The sequence below is a fragment of the Saccostrea echinata genome, unplaced genomic scaffold (genome assembly GCF_033153115.1).
Source record: "Saccostrea echinata isolate AGI-Se365-2 ecotype Australia unplaced genomic scaffold, CSIRO_AGI_Sech_v1 ptg000005l, whole genome shotgun sequence".
Classification (NCBI taxonomy): domain Eukaryota; kingdom Metazoa; phylum Mollusca; class Bivalvia; order Ostreida; family Ostreidae; genus Saccostrea; species Saccostrea echinata.
The window spans coordinates 18,085,579-18,110,714 of NW_026889754.1; the positions used below are offsets into that span (position 1 = coordinate 18,085,579).

Consider the following 25,136-nt stretch of genomic DNA (forward strand, 5'->3'; position numbering starts at 1 on the left):
TTCTTTATATATTCTAATATTGAAAACGGGCCATACTTAACACTGACTCGTAAAAGTCAAGGAGAGCAGTAAAAATCACGGAAAACAATAAGAGAAAAGTAAGGCATTTATATAAGTTGTCTGTTTGAAAAAATGCATTTCGTTTATTGGTGAAATGGGAACTGAAAGAACGATGACTTTGATTGGTTATTAAAAGCAGGAAGAACCAGTATAGTTATATAATTTGTTGGTAAGATTGAACAGTGAGTACCAAGCAAGTTTTTTTTTTTTTTTTCAAATAATTATGGGTTACACATATACGAGTCATCTTTTTAAGATGGAATCAATGGTATTGGTCATTAAAAATCAAAGTTTGACTTAAGAAAACATATAAAGTTGTTTAATTTGAGTATCCGAAAAATAACACAGGACGAAAAACATCTTTAAGAAATCGCTTAATGGTGGCTCATTGGTAGCTTTATGGCGGCTAATAGAAGTTAATTCCTTTAAGTCACCATTAAACCACTATTAAGCTGCAGCTTCTAGTTCCTTAATGACATCATTAAGCTACCATTAAGCCACCTTTAAGCTGCAGCTTAATGGTGGCTTAATGTCCAAACTTAATTTAACCACCTTAACACATCCAGTATCAAGTCTTTAAACTAACTTGTTAAGTTTAAAGTTGTTTCAATATCATTTACGCAAATACTTATTCAATTCATAATTTTTTCTCGCTATTTCTAACATTATTGTCAATTCGTATAAACTCGGGAACTGCCTTAAATGCCTTAAAATTTTCGCTTCCTAAAATCAGTTTGTTTGATTACTTGTTTTAAAATTATTTTTGTCATAAATACATGACATATAGTATTTCTTTTTAAAAATAACGTATTTTTCTTTCGTGTTTGGAGAGCCACGTTCCGCTGCCGAATTCATAGGAAATATTGTAGTTAGAGTCATTTTCTTCTGGAATATTTCTAAGTCCCTTAATTTTTCTTTGGGTAGAGAAATATTAAGATATAAAAAGATATATATATAGGTAGAGATTATATTGCCAATCATTGAATTACTTCAGGAATAATTTGAATTCGTGGTTAAGTGCCATTATTTTTTTCTTTCTTTTAAAATACTGCAAGTAAGAATTTATTTAAAATAATACAGAAGTAAGAATTTATTTAAAATAATACAGAAGTAAGAATTGATCAAAATATAGTCGGTCTTCAATGATTGTTATTTGAAAATCAATTTTCAGAAGAATAGCCGATCAGATTAAACAAGGCATCCGTCCAGATTTATACACATTGGGAAGCGGGTTAAAATAAACAGTGTACAGTATATCGACTGGTTAGACAATAGACCTTAATTAGGTGTCCCCACCAGTCCCGGTCAACTTACAGAAACTATACACGGGAAGGTACAGTGACAGACTTTGATGATCTATTATTTTTACAAAACTTAAAATTTACGCAAGCATATAACAAAGTAGAAATTATGATTGTAGACAAAAAGACAATTATTTTGATACCCATAATGATATAAAAAGAATTAAAACTGAAGATGATATGTTAAAAAAAATATTTTATAACTTAATTGATACGCAAAGATTGTCAATTAAATTGCAAAAAAATCGTAAATATCCACAACATATTTATAAGAACTATCTGTTTTTTTTCCATCGTTCTCTTTCGATGATATATTCCTTTTTATTAACAAAATTTTGTTATATCTGTTGAATTTCAATATTTTCATGCTTATAAATCTGCGAAAACAGAATGAGGAATTCAGTAACTTAAAATCAAAAAGTTGTTTCACACCATCACACCGAACTCCGGTCCACGGTAAAGAAATATTAACTTAATATAAAAACTTTTTTTTAAAATATAGACAAATATAATTATTCGTATTATTTATTAATAAATATAAACATTAGAAAAAAAATACATGTACAGGTACCAGTCCAAACAAGTTTTGTTAAAAATAAAGGTGTTATATTTCACTTAACTTCAAACAGCACGGATAGCTCAGTTGTTAAAACGTTTGCCCTCCAATCTAAAGGTCGTGGGATCGAATCCTGTTGGTAGTGGTTTTTTTTTTCATTTATTTTTTTTTTCAATTTTCTTTCATTTACATTATTTTCGCCGAATTAACAAATGTGTAAACTCGACTTTTATAATTTTTGTGAAAAAATCATTATAAAAATTATATTTAACCTATAAAAGTAGTTTTATCGACTGCGTAATGGTAACTTAATGGTAGCTTTAAAGTGGTTTAATGGTAGCTTAATGGAGTTTGGACATTAAGCACCTATAAGTCTGGCTTAATGGTGACTTAAAGATTGTCTAGAAGCTACCATTAAGCACCCATAAGCCACCATTAAGCCACCATTAAGCTACCTTTAAGCACCAATTAAGGACTTCGAGTTGGCTTAATGGTAACTTAATGGTGGTGTATTTATAACTTAAAGGTAGCTTAAAGGTTCTTAATGGTGACTTAAAGACAACCATTAAACCATCATTAAGGACCTATAAGCCACCACTGAGCCAAACTTAAAGGAAGTGTTTCATCTTGTGTAATGTTTTGTACCACCTTCTTTCTGTTAAGATTTATTTAAGAACATTACATAGTTTTCAGAAATGCACGTCAGAAGCAATATGTAAATTACCCTTCTCTTTGGTTCTAGTTGCAGGGATTTAACCTTCACTGCATTGTTTATTGCATTATACCCGTGATAGCATGGCAAATTTGAGAAGCATGTTTTCAACAATATACATCCAATATCTTATTTTCAATTTTGTTATAAACATTAAACGATTACCAAACTATCAATTCTATTTATATTATTCATACTTTCACATCAAAAAAAAAAAAAAAAAAATAATAAAAAATAAAAATACAGGATAATCGGAACATAAAAATGAACATGGATACATATTGGAGGAAGAAAGTATTATTTGTGTCTATATGTATCCTGAAACATGTTTCGAAAATAAACACTGCATTGAACACTTCACACATTGGCGTATGTTTCATTCATTGAAACGGATCGATAAACTAGTTGAAAACATTTTCTATACTCTTCCTGAAATGGAGAAAAAGATAAATGAGTTAATTCACACACCAGACATCATACCAATAACATATTTTCTTATTTTTGGAAGGTTGGAAAAATTTAGCGATTGCTTAACCAATTATTGACTATATTATAACATATGATGGAGTATTGTTTTCAGTCTCACTTACCAGATTAGCTATTGCTTCAGGTCTCCTGGTATGCAGTTTTCGGACAATAGTAAATATATCAACCTCTGCGTCCATACGAAGTTGTTGAAGGGCATTATGTAAAACACAGAACACTCCTGCTGCACCTGCACCATCCCTGTTTATAGATATATACTAATAATGTATACATAGAAAGATGTGCGTTAATTATGAAAAAAAAGTAATTAATTGCAGAAACACTGCATTCACTGCATTCATTAAGAAAAAACACAAGAATGTCCCGTTCTCAGTCAATAAATAACTATGTACATGTAACTGTGCATGTTTTACTTATTGTTTTTTTGTTTGTTTTTTTGTTTGTTTGTTGTTTAACGTCCCTCTCGAGAATTTTTCACTCATATGTAGACGCCACCACTTGCCGGTGGAGAGCTGCAAATTTTGTCCTATGCTCGGCACTTACGGCCATTGAGCAGTGAGGGGTCTTTTTCGTTCCAACAACTACTGCGACAGGGGACTTCGGTTTTTACGGTTTCATCCGAAGGACCGGTCTCCACGTCTCACAGTGGGATTCGAACCGGCGACGTAAGGATCAACTCCTTACCTCGCGACTCTAGAGCAGACGCTCTAACCACTGCGTCACGCGGGCGACTTTTTACTTATTGTAATGTAACCCTAAATGATGAAAAAGTGCAGGAAATGATCTTGGGAAAAAAAATATAGAAAGAATAAGTTTGACAGACACACCATAAGTTACATCTTTACAATGTGCTGTACAGCAAGAGGTGAAAGGTAATTATTATAACACACTGTAAAAAACGATTTTTTATGGCTTTTTCCTCTGAAATCAATGAGAGGAATCAATTTACAGTACTGGTTTTTATGCACTAGTACTGGCAATAAATATGGAATGAGAATGGTCAATGTTCTGCATTAAATATCCAATAAATGTTATTTTTATGCATTGGAGATATCAATCTCTAGAAATACCATTACATCGTACATACTTGCTAATAACAACAGAAGTCAACTTAGATTCCTTTTCTTTTTCTAACACCATCTCGGCTAATTTGATTACTTCGTCGTCAGTCCTGGAACCTACCCGAAAGGCGGTTATGCTTTGTGTCTCTCCCTATATGTACGAAATTGGCATGTTCTATGTACTTTATTACAATACAGTATAACTTTTTCCGAACCTTTTCTAATGTTAGAATAATATTGATTATCGATTTTATTTAAATAATCACTTTTCAATATAGCTGACATATTTTTTACTAAGTCTACACAGTTATAGACAGTCATACATCCCGTAAAATAAGCAGACTACTTTGACTGACGCCACCAATGTTCGTTCCAGTCTTTCTAGCTGTTATCAGGTATGGTGGGCATGAACGATTCTCACCACTTGCGGGCAACCAATTATTATCCTTGTGAAGACAAAATTATAAAGAAAACATATTATGTTCAACATCAAAAGAAAAAAAAAATACTTTATGCAAATTTAATTCCATTTCCCAGTTTTATTTTTAGTAAAGAGGAGGGAAACTAAATAAATAAACAAGTAAATATTAGTAAACAAATTAACATATAATCACATTCAGAAGAATTGTTTATCAGTTCATTATTTTAATAATTTTGATTTTCTGTACCTCATCAAAGTCATTCAGGACAACGATTGCCCCAACCTGATTGTCCACGCACAATCTCCACAGATCAACCGCCGTATCAGGAAGGGGGTTCTGTGTCATGATCAGCCCAGCGGGTGCAGTATATGACTAAAACAATATCACTGATTAATTAGATGAAATTTCCTTTTATTGGTGTTGTTTTATAATGTATCTTCATAAAAAAAAACAGGAACTTGAAAGTTCTTTAGTTTCAAAAGTACATCTGTATGTATATCTGTTACATACTGGAAAAATCACTGCATTTATATATCCATTTCTTCCTTCCACATATGATGCAAGAAATGGTCGATATTCCGACACTGAAAAAATCTCAATTTAACTTAAATTTTGTTGGTGGAAAATGTGAAATGAATGGAAAGAATATAATTTGAAAAGATTATCACATGGTGTGATAAGAAAACATGATTCTTAAGTGAATAATTCCTAGGGTTGTAGCATACCTGGTAAAATATCCATATCAACATTTTTTGACCTGTTCTCAGTTTTCAATGCTTCCTCTTTATATTCGTCTTCATACACTGGAATTATGGTTTCCAGGAACTGTATTAGTAAGAATCAAAAATATGTACAGTAAAACACGATTATGATTAAGTGCCAGAGACAGACGATTTTGCTTCGTTATAAGCGTTATTCTTTTTTTGGTAGTTAATAATTTATCTAAAGTCACACGGGATGGGAATTACTTCGCTGTAAGCGACGATTCATTATAAGCCGTAAGTGTGTTTTGCTGTACTTTATTTTTTTTCAATTTTGATTGAAAGTATAAAGTAACGTAGATTACATGCAAATATAACACTGATAATTTATGAATATGTTAATCTGCAGAGAGATAAAAAGATGTACTTCAAATTTAGTAAAAATCACTTTAAAGTCCTTGTATAATTGTTGTTGATTTAATGGTGCTGTGTCATTGAGAAGGAAGCCGACTTTTGTGACAAGATCATATTCTGATATGATTGTGTCTCTCTCCTGGAATCCACATAGCAATGCTTTATGAAGAAATACATACTGCTCCTGGGGGTAGGAATAAAATCGTGGCATGCATTAAATAGTACCTGTTTTCTCATAACTGTATTTATTACAATGCTCATTGTGAATGTGTTTAGCGTTTAAAGTGTTTTTTTTTCTTTTTGTAAACAACAAATTTATGTTATAATCTACAATATAAGATTTGGTGACTTTCACTCTTACTAATGTCTGAACCATAGACATGCGGTCCTCTCTCATTTGTTTGACGAACTCAAAAACGTTGATCCTCCCCATTTCTTTTCCTTGTTCCAGTAAAGAATCCAGAGCAATAAAAGTACCTGTTCTGCCAACCCCGGCGCTGAAATGAAGCAAGAAATATCAGAATTATCCTAGCAGCAGACGGAAATGTTCTCAAATAAACGTGGTATCAGAATTATCCTAAAACTGTATCAATCAACCTAATATCCAGAATCAATTTAAATAAGCGGGTTTATTTTACAATTGTTGTAATTATCTATGTTACTACGTTTATCTAACAACCGTTTTAATTTTCCAGGCTACCAGGAACATTTTCAGTTTTTATCTGATTACCAGAATTGTCTCAAAGTTGTATTTATTATACTGGATATACTACTATCTCTTACAATTCTCTCCACGGGAATAATTTATATTAGTTATCCTGCTTGTCTGAATTGAATTGCAATTCAATTTATTATCCGGTTACCAGGACTATCTTTTAAAATAAATATATGTTGCGTTCGTCTAGTAAAAAATGATAATAACATTTTACGCACATAATGTTGCAATATTTTTATTATTTCACAAGTTTGATGTAATAAATTAATGCAGATTTTGTACATACCCTCTGCAAGAAATCCCATACTTTGTGAATATGGAAGGGAAATTGAAAAAAAAAATGATGCATGAATTTTTACCTGCAGTGAACTAGTAAAGGGGAACCAGATTCATATCTTTTTGTCACAGCTCTACGAAACTGAACAAGTTCTATTTCTTCTGGGGTACCGTGATCTCGCCAAGCCGTGTAGTGGAACTGGGTGACTATCCGTATGTCATGTGACTGGATCGAAAAAAAAGTGTTTTTTATACTATGCATGTATATGTAAATAAATTTTATGCTTTCCGATGGACAAAGTGAAAATGCGTACAAATGATAAATGACATAAGAAAAGTAATACAATCCCATACATCAGTATAACCTGATGAATAATAGGCATAACATTTTCTCTTTCTTTTCTATTTCATTAAAAAAGTTCTTTCCCAAGCGTTATTACTGATTAGATATTGTTAATCCTTTAAATCAACTATTATTGACAAGAAAAATAGGAACTTACGTCTTTCTTTTGAAATGAGAACATTCGAACTGTATAGAAAGCATATGCTGTTTCCTCTAAATGACTAAGGGTACACTGTCCAATATTTACAGATTTTTCTTTATTCGGCCAGTATTTAGCACACTTATTCTGAAAAAAAAAATGAAAATGTTTGCTTTTTCTGCCATCGACAGTTTAAATTCACGTGGCAGAAAAAAAAAAAAAAAAAAAAAAACAAGACATAAATTAACATCTTATCATACCTTTCCGTTTTCAACTAAATTTGTCAACATAATAATGCATTCTATGTTCTCTTGCCATATCATTTTAATGAAGTCTGCCATAGTATTTTTCCGTGGACCTGCATTCAAAATATGATTAAAATATCACTTTTTGGCATAACTTTTAAGCTTCATCTATGAATTGTATCTATGGATAGGATCATTGTAGTACGAGAAATTATAATGTTTGTGTATAGTTTTCCTAAATAAAAGTTGTGTTTAAAATTGTGTATTACGTTTATATAGATACATACATTCATAATAGAAATATATGCATTTTATACCTTGGGCTGCAATGTAACGTCTTTTGCTTTTATAATCCTAAAACAATGAAATGTAAATTTAGTTTACAAGATACAGCATACTCCACTTATATTGAAATCGCTTATTTTGAAATAAAAAAAATCCCCAGTTTTAGCCTCTCGTTTTCTTTGCATTAAAATAACAATTATAATGAAATCGGCTATTTTGAATTATCGCTTATATTGAAGCCACTGATCGGTCCCCAGAGGTGACAATGAGTTGTTTTCATAACGGTTATATTGAAGTACTACCTGGCGGCTGTCGTTACGGTTGATGACAGTAATTGTGCCTAACTGACCGGTTGATATACAAAGGTGTGAATTAATAAGTTCTCACCTTAAGTGTTTTTATACTGCTTTTACAAAATAGAATTTATTCACTGTCGAATTCTTTGTTTTCACGTAACTATACGGACGTGCTGAGGCTAGACGTAACATGGGAACCCCACAGAAAAGAAAAACCTTATCTTTGGACACTAAATACAAACTAGTTATGGCTATTGATAAGACTGATTGATTGATTGTATGTTGTTTTTACGTCCCATTCGAGAATTTTTCACTCATATAGAGACATCACCATTTACCGGTGAAGGGCTTCAAATTTTGACCTTTACTCGGCACTCAGAGCCATTTAGCAGTGAGGGATCTTTATCGTGCCAAGGCCTACCGTGACAAAGGGCCTCGGCTTTTAAGGTCTCATCCGAAGGACCCGCAACTTTCACTTCAAAGTGCCGAACACATGGCGAAGGAACAGTTGCCACCCATTTTTTATCGACTTTGGTCAGTCGCGGCCGAGATTCGAACTCACGACCTCCCGATCACGGAGCGAGCGCTCTACCGACTGAGCTATCGTGAACGGTACTATTGATAAGAAGAAAAAGTCTAAATCCGAAATAGCTAAGGATATTGGGATTAACCCGAGTACACTTACGATGATATACAATCAGCGTTCAGCAGTAATTGAATCGTTTGAGTCCGGTGATTTTTCTCCAAAACGTAAAAGAAGGCGATCTTGAACTTTTTATTGATAATGAATGCAATGAAAAGAAACAAACAAAACTAACTGATTTTTTAAATTAAACTTTCAAGGACTAGTATACCATGTAATCTGTTCGCTGTTGTAGATAAACGATGACCAAATTAATTTGTTCGGGTTTGTTCTTCTTTATTTTAGATCAGGATTAAACTTTTTTAAAAAATGGCGGCTTCACTTCAGTCGATTTCGCTTATATTGAATAACGGATATATTGAAATAATTTGCATGGTCCCCTGAATTTTTATATATCCGGAGTAGGCTGTATTCTTTTTTTAACATCAATATTTCCTATTATTATTTTTTTGTCATCAGACATTTTAACTAAATACCAAGGCCAGCAAAAGAAAACTTTTGATTTCAGAGGATACTCTGTATTCGAATTGAACAAATAGACTGTTGATGATTGTTTTATCAAATACATAAGGAAAATTTATCATGAGAAGAGTGTCAAAGAGTCAATAATTTATTCCACATGATCGACTACTAGCAAAATTCTTTAAGCGCATCGGTTTATCAGTAAAACGAGTGAAAAAATATAAACCTTCAACTTATACCAAAGAACATACAATGATGCACGAAACTACGTCAGTTTTAAGCAATACCTTTATAAAGTTTGCGTTGATGTAATCGTTGTCAATTTCGTCCCATTTCTCTCCAAGGACAATCCTCGAATGTTCATCTATGCCAATCACAATGGACAATTAACCGATTAATTTGAATTGAAAAAGAAAAGAAAATAAGAGCTAAGCCATTGTTTCAATATTAATCAAGTTCTTCTTGGCATGGTCTTATATTCATATGATGTCGAATCATATTCATATGATGTCGAATTATTTTTTTAAACATAAATTCATTAAAACTATAATCTTTACAGTAGCATAAAATAGAATTATTACGACTGGGCATTTCCCTTAAAAATGACCTTTAGATACAAAAAGTATGTTTGATATGTCACCTCTAGAGATATTGATATGACCACACCAGAAATAAAGAAAAAATAGGCTGTATTTTTATTGCGATAAGAAAATTTCATTGACAGGCAACATCAATTCATTTGCCTTATTTCCACGGACGGACTTCTTTCGATGAGTATTCTTTGTCCTTGCAGTGTTTATTGTGTAAGAAGTTCAGGTGCTATTTCATATCCCAATCACCATACAAATTTAGAAAAGAAAATATCGTGTTTAATTACCCTTTGAATAACACTTAATATACATGTAAATTAAACATATAGCCTAATCTCACTTTCAAAACATAAGTAAAATGTATTTAGAAAATAGTCTTACAAGGAAATGTCGTTTTAAACCGGTTCTTGATGACGTTTTCTTTCTTCTGGGCTGTAAGACATTTGTTTGTGTCTGCAGGAGGCAGTCTCTTAAATAAAATAAAACAAGACGAATGCTTACTTCCAATATCTAAAAACGCAAGATGTGGGTATTATTTTTTGTCCTGGTCACATATTTCTCGTTTGAAGCTATTCTTTAAAATTTATTTTAAAATGTTAATTCATATTCGTGATTTGTATAAATGTCTACGATATATAGAAATACACATGTACAATATGTTAAATCAAAACACGAAGTATGATTTTTGAAGGATTTAAGTGATTTGTTAAAGTCAACTTTTCGTTTGTGAAAAATTTTTGCTTATTCCTGAATCCATCAAAAATGGAAAATACCATATTTAAATCGTGAATAGTTTTAGATAATTTATAAGCTCTGTACAAAATTTTAATTTCATCAACTACTTAAGGAAAAGTATTCAAGATAGTTCTCCATAAAAGAAATAATTTTTTATCGATCACTATTTAATGTTTTCATATTTTTCTCATCTTTTCGAAGTTTTATTCCTAGTTAAATAAGCTTTAAATAAGAAATAGAAATATTAATAAAACAAAATGAACAATTTATTTCTTTCGTTTAGAAAAAAAAAAAACCATTATGACATGCTTATAAGCAGAAAAAGATGTCTCGTTTGAAGTATATTTTACTTCATTTTTAAATGTTAATTCATATTCGTGATATATATAAATGTCCTCGATTTATAGAAAAAAAAATATGCTAATCAATACACAAAGTATAATTTGTGAAGTATTTAATTAATTAAAATCAACTTTTCATTTTTTAACGATTTTTGCTTTTTCCTGAATTCTCTATTAAATTTCCATGCAAAATAAAATGGAAATACCATATTAAAATCGTGAATAGTTTTAAGATAATTAAATTGTTTTGTACAAACAAGAGGCCCAAGGGCCTTAACGGTCACCTGAGTATAATACAACAATTTAGAAGTTAAATACACTGATAGATGAAGCTTTGTTGCCCTAAAGCAAGAGAAGTAGGAAGATCAGGATCAACAAAATAATTAGTCTATTATTCAGTATCAACTCATAAATTAAGTTCTAATCTGTCCCCCACTTAACACTATCACCATGCAGACTATTAACAAACTATTAGTGCTTCTGTACTATTTTCTAACCCACATTAAGACCTCTAGCATTGACATTATGGTCTTTGAAGAACTTTTAATAAGATAAGTTATTTTTGTCTCATTTTTATTTATCTATTACTTACAGCTCTACCTGATTATTAAAACTAAGAAAGTACTTTTTGAATTATACGATAAACATTCTTGCATAATTACCTTATTCGATTACCATTCCAAATACATTATTTACAGTGATTAATTATCAAAGGTGAATGGAAAAGGGGAATAACTTCTCTCAGTAGAATACAAATTAATAGAGCCCTGCCCAGGACCAGGATGCTTAGACAAATGGTCCAGATGTTCAAAAATCTGGTAGAAATACGCTTACTTATATCATTTAAACTTTTACTCAGTTTGCTTCCGATATGCCCAGAAGCAGAGAAGAATTTCACAGGTACAATGCATTTTCACTACAGATTCAACAAAGCCTTACCCTAACACCAGAACCCAAGACCAAGGGTCAAGAAATTTACAAATTTGGAAGAGTTACCCTCATCATCATAACTATGGACTTCAAAGAATTAACACTTTTCCACTATATTATCAAAGCCTCCCCCCCCCGTCCCCCGTCGTTATGCCAGAACCCCTTACCCTAGGACCACAAAATTTAAAAATTCTGTTCGAAGCTACCATTTTCATCATAGCTAAGCAATTTATTTATCAGCTCAACACTAAAGAGCAGACAGGATTAATTAATGATTAATAAATAGAATTAATGCCTTTTCACTATATAATCAATAGCCCCCCCCCCCTCAAGAACCCCAAAAACTGAGGCCATATATTTACAAATTTTGGAAGAGGCATCCTTGCCTATCATAATCATGCACTTAGTTTGTTTAAATAATCTCCAGTAGCAGAGAAGAAGATTTTCAAAGAATTAATGCATTTTCACTATATAATCAATAGAGCTCGGCTCCAACACCAGAACCCCTGACCCTGGGGCAATGAAATTCACAATTTTTGAAAAGGCATCCTTATGCATTATAACCATGCACTTAGTTTGTTTAAATAATCTCCAGTAGCAGAGAAGAAGATTTTCAAAGAATCAATGCATTTTCACTATATAATCAATAGAGCCCCGCACTAACACCAGAACCCCTGACCCTGGGGCAATGAAATTCACAATTTTAGAAAAGGCATCCTTATGCATTATAACCATGCACTTAGTTTGTTTAAATAATACCCAGGAGCAGAAAAGAAGATTTTCAAAGAATTAATTCATTTTCACTAGATAATCAATAGAGCCCCGCCCTAACACCAGAACCCCTGACCCAGGGGCCATGGCTTTCACAATTCTGGAAGAGGCCCACCTCCTCATGATACCTATGTACTTAGTTTATCACCTTAATGCCCAGGAGCAGAGGAGAAGATTTCCAAAGAATTAATGCATTTTCACTATATAATCAATAGAGCCTGACCCTAACTCCAGAACCCCTGACCCTGGGACCATGAAATTCACAATTTTGGAAGAGTCACTCTTGCTCATCATAACTATGTACTTAGTTAATTTATTAAATATCCAGGAGCAGAGAAGAAGATTTTCAAAGAAATAATGCATTTTCACTATATAATCAATAGAGCCTGTCCCTAACACCAGAACCCCTGACCCTGTGGCCACGAATTTCACAATTTTGGAAGAGTCACTCTTGCTCATCATAACTATGTACTTAGTCACTTTATTTAATACCCAGGAGCAGAGAAGAAGATTTTCAAAGAATTAATGCATTTTCACTATATAATCAATAGAGCCCGACCCTAACACCAGAACCCCTGATCCTGGGGCCATGAATTTCACAATTTTGGAAGAGTCACTCTTGCTCATCATAACTATGTACTTAGTCACTTTATTTAATACCCAAGAGCAGAAAAGATTTTCAAAGAAATAATGCATTTTCACTATATGATCTATATAGCCCCACCCTGGGGCCAGAACCCCTCACCCTGGGGCCATGAATTTCCCAATTTTGATAGAGGACTCAATGCTTATTACAATGATGCCAACAGTTTGACTGCTTAATGTGCAGGAGTAAAGAAGAAGATTTTATAAGATTGCATTAATTATGGTGGTTTTAGCCCCATCCCTCAGGCCCCAGGGGGGTAGGGACCATGAAAGTCTCAATTTTTGTTCCCCTTCACCCATAAATGCTATATGCCAAATTTGGCTGAAATTGGTTCAGCGGTTTCAGAGAAGAAGCTAAAAAATGTTCAAATGTTAACGCACGACGCACGCCGACGGACGAGAACGGATAGCAATAGGTCACCTGAGTGACTCAGTTGACCTAAAAATTGATAACTTTAAAGGTACATAAGGAAATATATTCATGATACTTCTCCATAGAAAACTTAAAAATGGAATGTACTTTATTAAGTTATGGTAGATTAAGTGATAATTTGCTTAATTTCAAAGCCTTTATTGGGAGCATATTGTGTATGTTTCCCTCTTGATAGCTGTACTTTGCAGTGAAAATAACCGTTGCGCAATTTATCTTTAATGTAGACTTGAGGTTTCTTAATCCAGAGATATTTTAAAATTTTGATTGTTTTGATTATTTAATAAATTGCACTACAGTAAAAAAGGTCTCAGCAAATAATATCAACAAAATCAACTCTTGTAAGGGTTAGATACCTTGTATTCCAATTGAAAATCACGATTCTTTTCACTGCTTTTTGTAGCAATGGTGTTGTAAAGCTCCTCCACATATATAATTGTGCTAACTTGGCTAATATTGTAGTAAATACCATTGGACAGAGAATTCTGTAATTTAATGTCAGGTGATGCTTGGGACAGATGACCTTTAAAAATCATACATATTCGAATATTACATATGTAAATTTCATCAAAAAATATCATTTTTAAGAAAAATGTTAGGATCTTGATTCTAAACAAATGTAATTTTCTATGAAAGGGATGATTAAATATATGCTTTGTTTTCATTTTTAACTCAAAAGTACGACTTTACATGTTTGGAAAATTTATTTGCTGCAATTACTGACTTTTGTTTGCTATTCAGTCGAAGCTTTTTACGCCAAATTTTAAACTTAACGATATCCGGGATATCAAGATATTGAGATTATAAAATTGCTTCGTTTTCAAACGTATTTCAAAATATCCATGATATTTGAGAAACCATCGATCAACATAATATTTCGTAAATTCTTACCACCGAGATTCACGTATCCTTTTTCTTCAGGGTTACACTTTGGGATATACTCGACGGCTGTGGATACGTTTTCTGTGTCCTCTCTTTTTCTTTGCTCTATCTGTCGCCTGTAATATTTTAAGGAACTAAATTTCATGATTTTGAAGACTGTCTGGAAAATACAATTATCACAGGGTGAATCCATTCATTCAGTTAACTGAAAATAAACGGGAAGAATACAGTTGCAAAGCGATCTCTTCTTGCTCTCTAATGTATTTTTTTTAAATCTCTTGTGTTTTAGTCAACAAAAAATGCTATAAGAAGAAAAAACGATACCTTAGAACCAGAATAACAATAGTGACTACGAATGCGAACACGGTGAATGCAGTCAGGAGTCCACCAACAATTCCTCCTCTACTTGGTTCAAATGATATGATAAAGGCTGTGAACGAATTGCATCATCAAGTTTCTAATTACTGATAAATAATATTATTCTGCAGAGGTCGGTGTGAATCATTCATAAACTGGAGGTAAATTTTATGTCATATTTTACATTGGAAAGATACGATTTAAGTTTAAACAATTATGTTGTCAAATAAGTGCACAGGACATATCTAATGTGATGTAATAGATACTCCTAAATGACAGGAGTTGGCATGAGTTCAAACTTGTAAGGCCTCACACTTTTATATAATACAAGAGGAAATTACATTTTTTATCCATGAAACTGGAATATAAAGAAAATTAACCTACAAAACCCTATGGAATATATTTTGATATTTTGAATGTAATTTGTGTAGTTCTTTGAAATTTTACATTGAAGCTTTGATATACACTAAACATTTACAATAAAACTAAAAATATATACTATAGGTACGTTAGAACCGTCCCTGTTAGCCCATTGTTATTTGAAGATTTTATGGTTAAATTTCCTGGTGTAATGTACACGGTGATCATTCCAGTGTCATGCTGGAAAATTTATTCATCAATAGAAATATGTTAGACTAAAATTGTACTAAGTATATGTTGGTGGGTATGGTTATTTTTTTTACGTCTACTTGGAAAATTTTTCTAATATTGAGACTCCACAACTTGCCAGTGGAGGGCTAAAAATTGAGACTTGTACCCGGTACTAACGACTTTTGAGCAGTGAGGGATCTTTTTCGTGTCGGCAACTACTGCGACACAGGTCCTGGATTTATACGGTCTCGACCGAAGGACCGATCTCCCCATCCTGCAGTCGGATTCGAACCTTCGACTGAAGGATTAACTCATTACCCCTCAACTGTAGACCAAACGCTCTAACAACTGCTCCACATGGGAGGGAAGAACTTTGTTCACTTGGTAATTTTCGACATAGGAAACGTCTCTTCTGCTCAGGTTGTATCAACACTTTGCTATGTGATACTTTTCAAGTTCATATTTTCCTAATAATTGACCGATCAGGGTAGCCATTGGTAGGGCTCTAGCTTCGTGATTAAGAGGTCAGATTTCGATTTTCGTTCGCAGCTTGGGGCAAAACCTTAGACATAAACATAGGTAATGACTCTTTCGTTACCAAGCTCCCGGCATTAGATGTGATAGTCATGGGTCTTTCAGACGAGATCTAAAAAATAAGGTCTCTTGGTGTTGGGAAGCGTATCAATAATCAATCAGTCAATTTGAATAAGGTGTCGTTATGCTTGCCTCCATAAAGTCAAGTCTCCTGTTTCAACCTGCTAACTACTAACGATAATTCAAAATCTTTTTCTTGCTAATTGCACTCGTCATATGACTTTTATCTAGAACATTTCTCACTGCATTTTTTCTCCCTCTTTTGTCCGGTGTTATTGCTCAGCAAAAAATAGATGTTGACATCTTTTTTCAAATTCTTTTTTTTCCCTATATCTATTTCTTATACTGAGCTTTACAAATATCATTAGTTTCAGATAATTGAACGGAATGTCGGAAACTATTCTGTGGCATCTTTAGATTTCATTTCCATTATCATCGATCTGTATTTTAAATGTTGTAAAATATGCTAAAGTAGTCTTTAACAGACCTTAATTCTTGACGCAAAATAAAAAAAAAATGTTTTTTCGTAATTGCGCCAAGCGATTAAGTTTTGATCTTAGTTCAACTCTTTTTTGTAGCGCCATCTTGGAAAAGTCCTTTCAGACTGGGTCGCACTGTAAAATTGACGACCACTTTATAAAAATTCAAACATAAATAAAAAATATTATGGATAAATAAAAATGTCAATACTTATGATAAATTATTTTATTTTCGGTAACATTTTTGGTCAAGTGGTGGGAATAATTACTCTGTTAACCCCCTTCCCCGCAGTCACGCATTTTAACGCATATACCATTTCCTTTTTCTAACGCAAAATCACGCATATACCGTTTCCCCGCAATCACGCATTTTTCACGCACTTTCAAAAGTACATTTAATCTTCAATTTAATGTCAATTCCCTTCTATTTTATACTTGCTAGAATCTCATAAAATAAGAAAAGTTACAATCCAATTAAAATATTACGTCTTAATTATTAACGCTAAACTTTAGGGAAACTTGTACCGTGCTATTAAGTGCTTGCGGAGAAAAGGTAATGTCATATTTCTATGACGTGAACATTAAGTGTATGTTGCGTCACAGTTCAGTAAGTTGTAAAGAGTTAATTTCTACGAATATATACTGAGACGCAAAAAAAAGAAAAAAAAAAAAAAAAGAAAAAAAAAACAAAACAAAACAAAACAAAACAAAACAAAACAAAAAAAAAAAACAAAAAAAAAAAACAAAACTTAACATCCTATAATAGGAGGAACTCTTACATATAGTGTATAACTTTGTACTTAAAAAAGGTAAGGACATAATCATCTTTGTGTAGTCGGTTTTTTAAGGGTTGAATGATTTTCATCTCATTACCTGAAGTAAAGTTTGAGCCCAACTTCACGGAAATCGAAAATTGATTGTTTAACAAAACAATTGGCAATAATTTGGGTTTTCAAGAGTTTGTATCTGTTCATCATAAGTATTATAGCAATATTCCAAAGGAAAAGTTCTGCTTTCTTTTCCCGAAGTGATGCCAATGCTTCTTCAAAATGACAAAGCAGGCAATTCATTGTTCTAGCTGGAAATTATCAAAATTAAGTGCAGAAGAATTGCGGATGCAAATTTGCACTACCTCACTATGATCATACGTTTAATTAGCATGGATGACAGACCATGGACTGGAAGTCCAAGGGTTTCTACACTGCGCCATATTCGAGGAAAATCGACTTCAGCATCTAAGAATCAGGCTCTTTAAAAAGCTGAAGAATATGTTTTTCGCTTAGATCAAGAGATTGATGAAGGTACTACATCGTAAATCAGAGCTGTAATTGTTGTGCATTGATAACTTTCAGGCTGTAATTGAATGGCGGGAGTGGGAGAGGGGTTGTTTTAACAGTTATGTGCTACTTTCTGAAGTTAAAAGATAACATTTAACGTTTCAATCAAAACTTTAATGCTTTTAAATCAAGTTTTACCTTACTGTTAAAATCTGTATTCATTTGTGAAAATCATTACATAAACAAAATCATATATTTGTAGGAAACTACTTGTTGCGTTTCTCTTGCGTGTTAGTATGAATTGCATCAGAATGTAATTGGAATTGCATTAACCTTGTAAGGGTGCGTAATTTACTGTACTGGTTAATCTTGTGTTAGTATTTGTTCAGTAAGTTTACACAGTGCAATGTATAATTTTGATGAAGTGAATATAAGGAGTTTGATGATACATACCATCACACCTAGCACCTGTCCATCCCTCTTTACAGCCACCGAAACATTGCCCACTGACCTTTTCACATGAATGTTTTAAACAATTAAAACATTCATCCTCGCACTTTGTACCGTAATACCCATTCTCACACTCTACAATAATCATTTTTACTATAAGTTATTTATTTTCTTTTACAAAGAAAATAATTAAACGGCTTCATGTTATTATACATGAATGAATATGTGGAGACGGATAAATATTAACGTAAAGTAGGATGTTTTTTTTTTATTCAAGTAATTGACTGTCTGACTTAGCATGATGTGACTGAACTTCAAAATGTGTATACGAACATGCTAATACACATTCATTAAGATATCACATTTTATTCAGAACCACTTCAATACTTGTGCATAATCTTAATCATTAAACTATCTATATACCGTCACACTTTGATCCATTCCAATGACCATGGCATCCATCAAGACACGTTCCATTCTCTTTATCACAGTATGTTCCGTTTATGCAATTTCCACACTTGTCCTCACATTTAAGTCCAAAATACCCGTTTTCGCATTCTACAAAATTAAATACTTTCTACATGATTCACAAGGTACATTTAGCTTACAGCTAAGGTAAGGTATTATTTCCTAAAAGAACACTTTACATATTTTTAAAATAAATGTAAACAGTTTTTATCCCAACACTCGGCTCTGGAAAAAGTAAGTAAAATGTAATATCAGTTATTTTACCATCACACAAAGTGCCATTCCAATGATCCTGACATCCGTAGAAACATATCCCCGTAATATTATCACAAAAAGTTCCGTTTTTACATTTGCCACAATTGAGTTCACAGGCTGGCCCATAAAATTCACCTACACATGCTGATCAGGAGAAATAATAATTAGTGGTATAATAGCTCATATGTTCAGAAAAACAATGCTTTTTTAAGTCAAGTTTTAAGTGCTTTTTTTAAGTCTTACAGACTGTGTTCCCTTGAGGAATTTTATTGAAAAAAAAAAATATATATATATTAAAGGAGAATTTTACAATTCATAGTAGGAGAAAACCTATTTTACCTTTACACATTGTTCCGTCCCAATTATTTTCACAACCATTAGGACATACTCCAGTTGAAGTATTACAGTATGTCTCATTTCTACAATGTCCACATATGTCTTGGCATGTCTGTCCATAAAATCCTTCTGTACATTCTTTTTTTAAAAAAAAAATGGTCAGATTGCAAATTTTTAATTTGTAAAAAAAAAAGGGAAAACATGCCTATTGTAACAAAATGTTTGCCTCTTTAAAATGTTTTAAAGTAATAAATAAATTCATGTGTCGAAGATAAAAAAGAATATATATTTAACTTTAACACAAATAACGAAAGCCTGCCATTGGTAATTCAAATATGTAAGCGTAAAAATCATTTTTAGATGATTGATTTCGCAAGTTTGCTAAAGTATCTGTTCAAAATTCATTTTTTAAGATCTATTAATAAACAAATTTGACAGAAATTCTAGAACAATAATTTAAATAAATTATATTTAGTATTTTACCGTCACACAAAGAGCCATTCCAATGATCTTGACATCCTTCTGGACATATTCCTGTTACGTTATCACAAAAAGTTCCATTGCTACATTTACCACAGCCATATTCACAATTTCGTCCATAAAACCCTTGAGGACAAACTAATATGGAGAAAAATGGCTACCATTGAATAAGTATTCCTCTAGGAGAGATACATTCCAACAAAATAAGTTTTCCTGTTTAAAAACGAAACTAGTACAAAATGTGAATATTATACCCTTAGTAATATCATCTCCCCTACGCTCCGTTAAATTTTTGATATTTTCACTATTTTCTTCCTCAAAGAATGTTATTACCGTAAATTAACTTAATTGTGCGCGCGAGAAATATCCTTGAGTTTTGCCCCTTTCTTTAACTCACAAATATTTATCGCCATAAACCTTTATTTTGCAGTAAATTTGGGTAGAATGTGTCACTTGTCGTAAACATTAATCGCCGAGGATTTAATTTCAAACCGACGAGTCGCGAAGAAAAAGATGAAGCGAATAAATGTTGTTTTACAGTACTTAGAACAACTCTACTACGAAAAAGTATGTAAGTATTCTTTAATCTACTCTGCATTGTAGTTTAGTGATTTCTTCGAGCTGCATTGCAATACTGAATTTGTGAAAGACTCTTGATGTACCTTTTATCTGTGAAGTGAACGATCATTAACAGGATTTGTTTTGTTAAAATAAATTATATAGCATCGACAAGTTATATAACATTATTATCGCCATTTACACAAAATGAATTCGCAGTTATAGTAATATAGGATAGTTTTTGATATGTCTTAGTATAAGAAGAAATAGTTGATATATTCTACGGCAATTTTTTTAAAGGGAATGGGGCATGGGGGACTGGATTCCTTTACTTTTAAAGCCTTGTAAATATTTTTTATATTAAATGTTATTTCCTGATTTGAAGTGGAGTTTTCATTTATTATCAGGGAGAAATATGGCATGACTTTGAAATTCAATCATGCTTACACTATTACAACTCGTAGTAACAAAAGTACATTACCTTTACACATCAGTCCATCCCAATGATTTTTACATCCGTCCGGGCATAGACCGGTGGATGCATTACAGTATGTTCCATTTCTGCAGCTTCCACATAACTTTTCACATGCCTGCCCTTAAAACCCTTCTTTACATTCTAGTATATATAAAATATGATATGGAAAAATATATAATATATTCTATGAAAAGTTTTTTCTGTGATTTTTGAATACATTATTATAAGATGCTAACAATGCACTGGCTGAATTGTTGAGTGCGGGGTTTAAAATCCTTTTTTGTTTCGAATATTGTATTGTGTATGATATAACTCTGTCCATAGGGAAAAATAAAAACAATGGAACAACGCAAAACAAAAAAACAAAACAATACAAAACAAACCATATATATATATATATATATATATATATATATATATATATATATATATATATATATATATATATATATATATATATATATATATATATATATATATATATATACTTATGTATATGTCTAAATTTGAAGCCCTTCAAAGGCGAGTGGTGGTGTCATATACATACTTTTCAAAGTATGTATATACATATATATATATATATATATATATATATATATATATATATATATATATATATATATATATATATATATATATATATATATATATATATATATATATATATATCGAACACTGGTTTATTCCTGGTAACCTGGTAAAGTCGTTTAAGGATTTCTGGTCTGGTGTTTTTACTGAAAAGAGTCGATTAGTTCACGATGAAAAAGACGGGAAGCTATAAAGCCAGAAGGACGATATCATATGTGAAGAGGACGTTGAGCAATGTGTTTGTTTGCTTAAGATCCCTTTTGAGAACTTTTCATTCATATTGAGACACCACCACTCGCCGTTGGAGGGCTTCAAATTCAGACATATAATTTGCACTAAGGGCCATTCAGTAAGGAGAGATCTTTTTTGGAGCCAGAACCTACTGTAACTTGGGACCTCGGCTTATACGGTCTCATCCAAAGGAATGGTCTTCACATCCCTCAGTGGGATTCAAATATGCGACGTAAGGATCAAATCCTTACTCCAACGTCTATTGCAAACGCTCTAACACTGCGCCACGCGGGCGACTTTGAGCGATGTGAAAAGTTGAGATAAACGAAAGTTGTGCATTGAAATGAATAAATTTCGGAATTTTTCGTCGCTCTAGTGTAAGTCAGATATATAGATAATTTGGTTATTTAGAGAAAAAAGAATAATGCATTGTCTTACTTGTGCTTTAAAATGATAAAGTTAATGGTCGATCGAAAAACACTACAAACTGTACATATTTATGATCGGGGCATAAAATGAGGATCTTTGAACATTATATGTGGAATCATGTGGCTAGTAGGAGAAAGCATTTTTGTAAATATTTGCGGTTTTCTATTACAGTTCTCCTATTTCAACATAATTGTACATAAGATCAGTCTACAATTCATTTTCAAATAGTAAGCTCTTGATTATTAATGAACGGCAAACTCCTTCTAAATGAAACAAACACACTTGGATATCCTGGAGAAAATATACGAAATTATATATAGACTTAATAAAATAATCAAAAGTTTTCTTTAATGATGTTTGTGGACGGGTCGGTCACATTACCATCACACAAAGAACCACCCCAATGATCCTGACAACCATCTGGACATATTCCTGTCGTCTTATTACAAACCGTTCCTTGGATACATTTACCACAGTTGAATTCACAGGTTTCACCATAAAATCCATTCTTGCACACTAAAATAGAAGATAATTACTATCGGTTAGATTCATTAATATGGGATAAATTTCATATGGTCGGATCGTTTATGCCATTTTTGTCAGAACTGGACTAGTTTCAGATGACAAGGGCATAAGTTATTGAATAAAGAATACTTTGTACATGTCAAGAGGATGTCAACGACTAAAACATGTAAATATGTGTATAGCAGGCCTGTGGGTATGATGTTAAATTTCAAAAACGTTCATGAAAACAGAAAAATTAACAAATCTATTATATGCACAACAGGAGATGAACAAAATGCTAACTTGGGTCGTTCTGAAATTATCAAAACGAATTGTTATTTCTACATTCTAATGAACATCCTTCGATGAAAATTTTCTCATAATTTTCGCACTTTTAATGTACTAACACTAAATATATACATTCACTTATTATTTTCTCCTTTATTTCTAAAGAAAACCATTACTGTTTATCAGTTCATGACCAACACTACGCATTTCTTGATCAGTGGCTGTTCCATCAAAGAAATATACTATGAGATACACATCAATAATACAATAATTAATCATTTTAATCCTTCTTTAAATGATTATTTATACAGATATAAATAATAACAATAAAATGTCTATTGCAGAGAAAAATTCACATAACCCGCTTATGCGGGTTACGTATTTTTTCTGCAACAGCTGCGACATTAATTCCCGTACTAACAACCAAAGAAGGCATTTTATTGTTTAAATAAAAGCAGGTATGTGGGGTTGTCAAATAGTTCGTGGACTAGCGCATTGAAATTAAAGCCGCTTGATTGTAACTGAGAAAAACTCTATTGATATGAGCACTGGTCATCCAAAAATCATGTTATTTCAGGCGTGTGGTATGACAATTTTTTTTCGTAAAATTTACAATTTTTACTTCGTTCTATAAGTTATATGAAATTTTATCTTAAATGTGAAATGGCGTGTTCAAATAATTAAAGGCATGTAAATGACCTAAAAAGGGGAGGTATTTCTTTTTTAAACAGTCCTTCAAGTTTCGCCCCTGAAAAATCTGGTATACTAGGAAATGGGTAAACGGGCTAATGAGAAATAAAAGCATCTCGAGTACTTGTTTTTAAATGCCAAAAAAGATTCAGAGAGATGAGGGATGCACAGTTTAATGTCGATTTGTAATCTCTGTGTCAAAAGTCAGTCACGTCGAAAAGTGATGTTGATCATGTGTGGTAGATATTGAACTCGTCCAGGCAAATATACAAATAAAATCAAGTGAGAATCTTTCCCTACGCATGAATATATTTACAACATTAAATGCATGGAAAGCAGCTGATTGTGACACTATGACGTCATATAAACAAGGCGGGTTTAAGTCCTTAATTAATTCCAGGGGATCCCATCAAAATAAGTTTTGTATGCCCCAGTCATAAAATGGCCGGGGATGTAATGTTACCCTGTTTTGTCATGCCGTCATTCTGTCATTCTGTCATTCCGTGATCATTCACTTTCCGTTCATTATCTCTGCAACAGTTGCACACATTCAATTCAAATTTGACATATGGATATGACATAGGAATACGCAAGTAAACTTCAAATTTGGTAATGGTCCGATGATTTTTGACAGTTATTCTTGAACTTAGGGAAAAATAAGAAATTATCAGTTTCCGCTCTCTAACTTTTGTATGGATGTATGTATAAGGTTGAAATTGCATATGCTGGTATTTTACCAGAAAATGCAGGTCAAGCTCGAATTTGGTCATGCTCCGATGAATTTTAACAGTTATTCCACTTCAACTTGGGAAAAAAAATGAATTTTCAGTTACCGCTCTATAACTTTTGTAGGGATGTATGTATAAGGTTGAAATTGCATCTGCAGGTATTCTTCCAGAAAATACAGGTCAAGTTTGAATTTTGTTATGTCCAATGATTTACGAAAGTTAACCCTCTTGAACTTAGAAAAAGAAGAAGAAATTTTCAGTTTTCACTCTCTAACTTTTGTAGGAATGTATGTACAAGGTTTAAATTGTATATGCAGGTGTTTTCCAAGAAAATACGGTCAAGTTCGAATACAAATTTAAAACAATATTGCATTTGAAAGTTTGCCTGCTTGCGGGGAGACGTGGCGTTATCGACACATCTAGTTTTCAGGTAGAGGGAGCGTCATCATTGAGAAAGAATGACGTTGCGGGAGGTCATGAAACTAAACGGATATAGTGCCGGTGATAATATGTCTTTTATTTCCTGATAATTTGGTAAATTATTAACATATCAAGCTAAAAATTTCAACACTTTTTAAACTATTGTTTTATGTTTCTTAATATACATTTTGTATGCACAGACTAAACAGTTTTAATTTTATCGCATCAGTCCACGCCTTTTTTTTCAAAATCCTTTGTAATATTTTTTCAGAAATATTTTTTTTTCTTTACTTTCTTTCTTTAGATGAGTAGATGTACATCTAAAAGGGTATCTGTACCTGGCGCAGTCGAGAAAAATGATGATGAAAATATTATAACCACTACAATCTAAATGTAATTTTTCAATTTTTTTTGGACTTTACTGACTTAATTTTATCCACTTTTGATGGAATCAAGACAAGAAAGATCATTAATAATTCTCATCACGGTAAGGAAAT

At 32.4% G+C, this 25,136-nt stretch overlaps 1 protein-coding gene across 1 annotated transcript; it reads right to left on the reverse strand.

Moving 5' to 3' along the window:
* Positions 1 to 5,306: 5,306 nt before the first annotated feature.
* On the reverse strand, positions 5,307 to 19,365 carry LOC133179751 (receptor-type tyrosine-protein phosphatase mu-like). The gene is made up of 15 exons (XM_061314445.1): positions 19,252 to 19,365; positions 18,613 to 18,747; positions 18,193 to 18,324; positions 14,766 to 14,871; positions 14,451 to 14,557; positions 13,916 to 14,082; positions 10,089 to 10,176; positions 9,405 to 9,481; positions 7,749 to 7,785; positions 7,447 to 7,544; positions 7,205 to 7,333; positions 6,788 to 6,930; positions 6,075 to 6,210; positions 5,748 to 5,897; positions 5,307 to 5,423 (listed from the first exon to the last, which is right to left on the reverse strand). Exons 1-15 carry the CDS (start codon positions 19,259 to 19,261, stop codon positions 5,307 to 5,309), a joined length of 1,632 nt encoding a protein of 543 aa, XP_061170429.1. The 5' UTR covers positions 19,262 to 19,365.
* Positions 19,366 to 25,136: the final 5,771 nt, after the last annotated feature.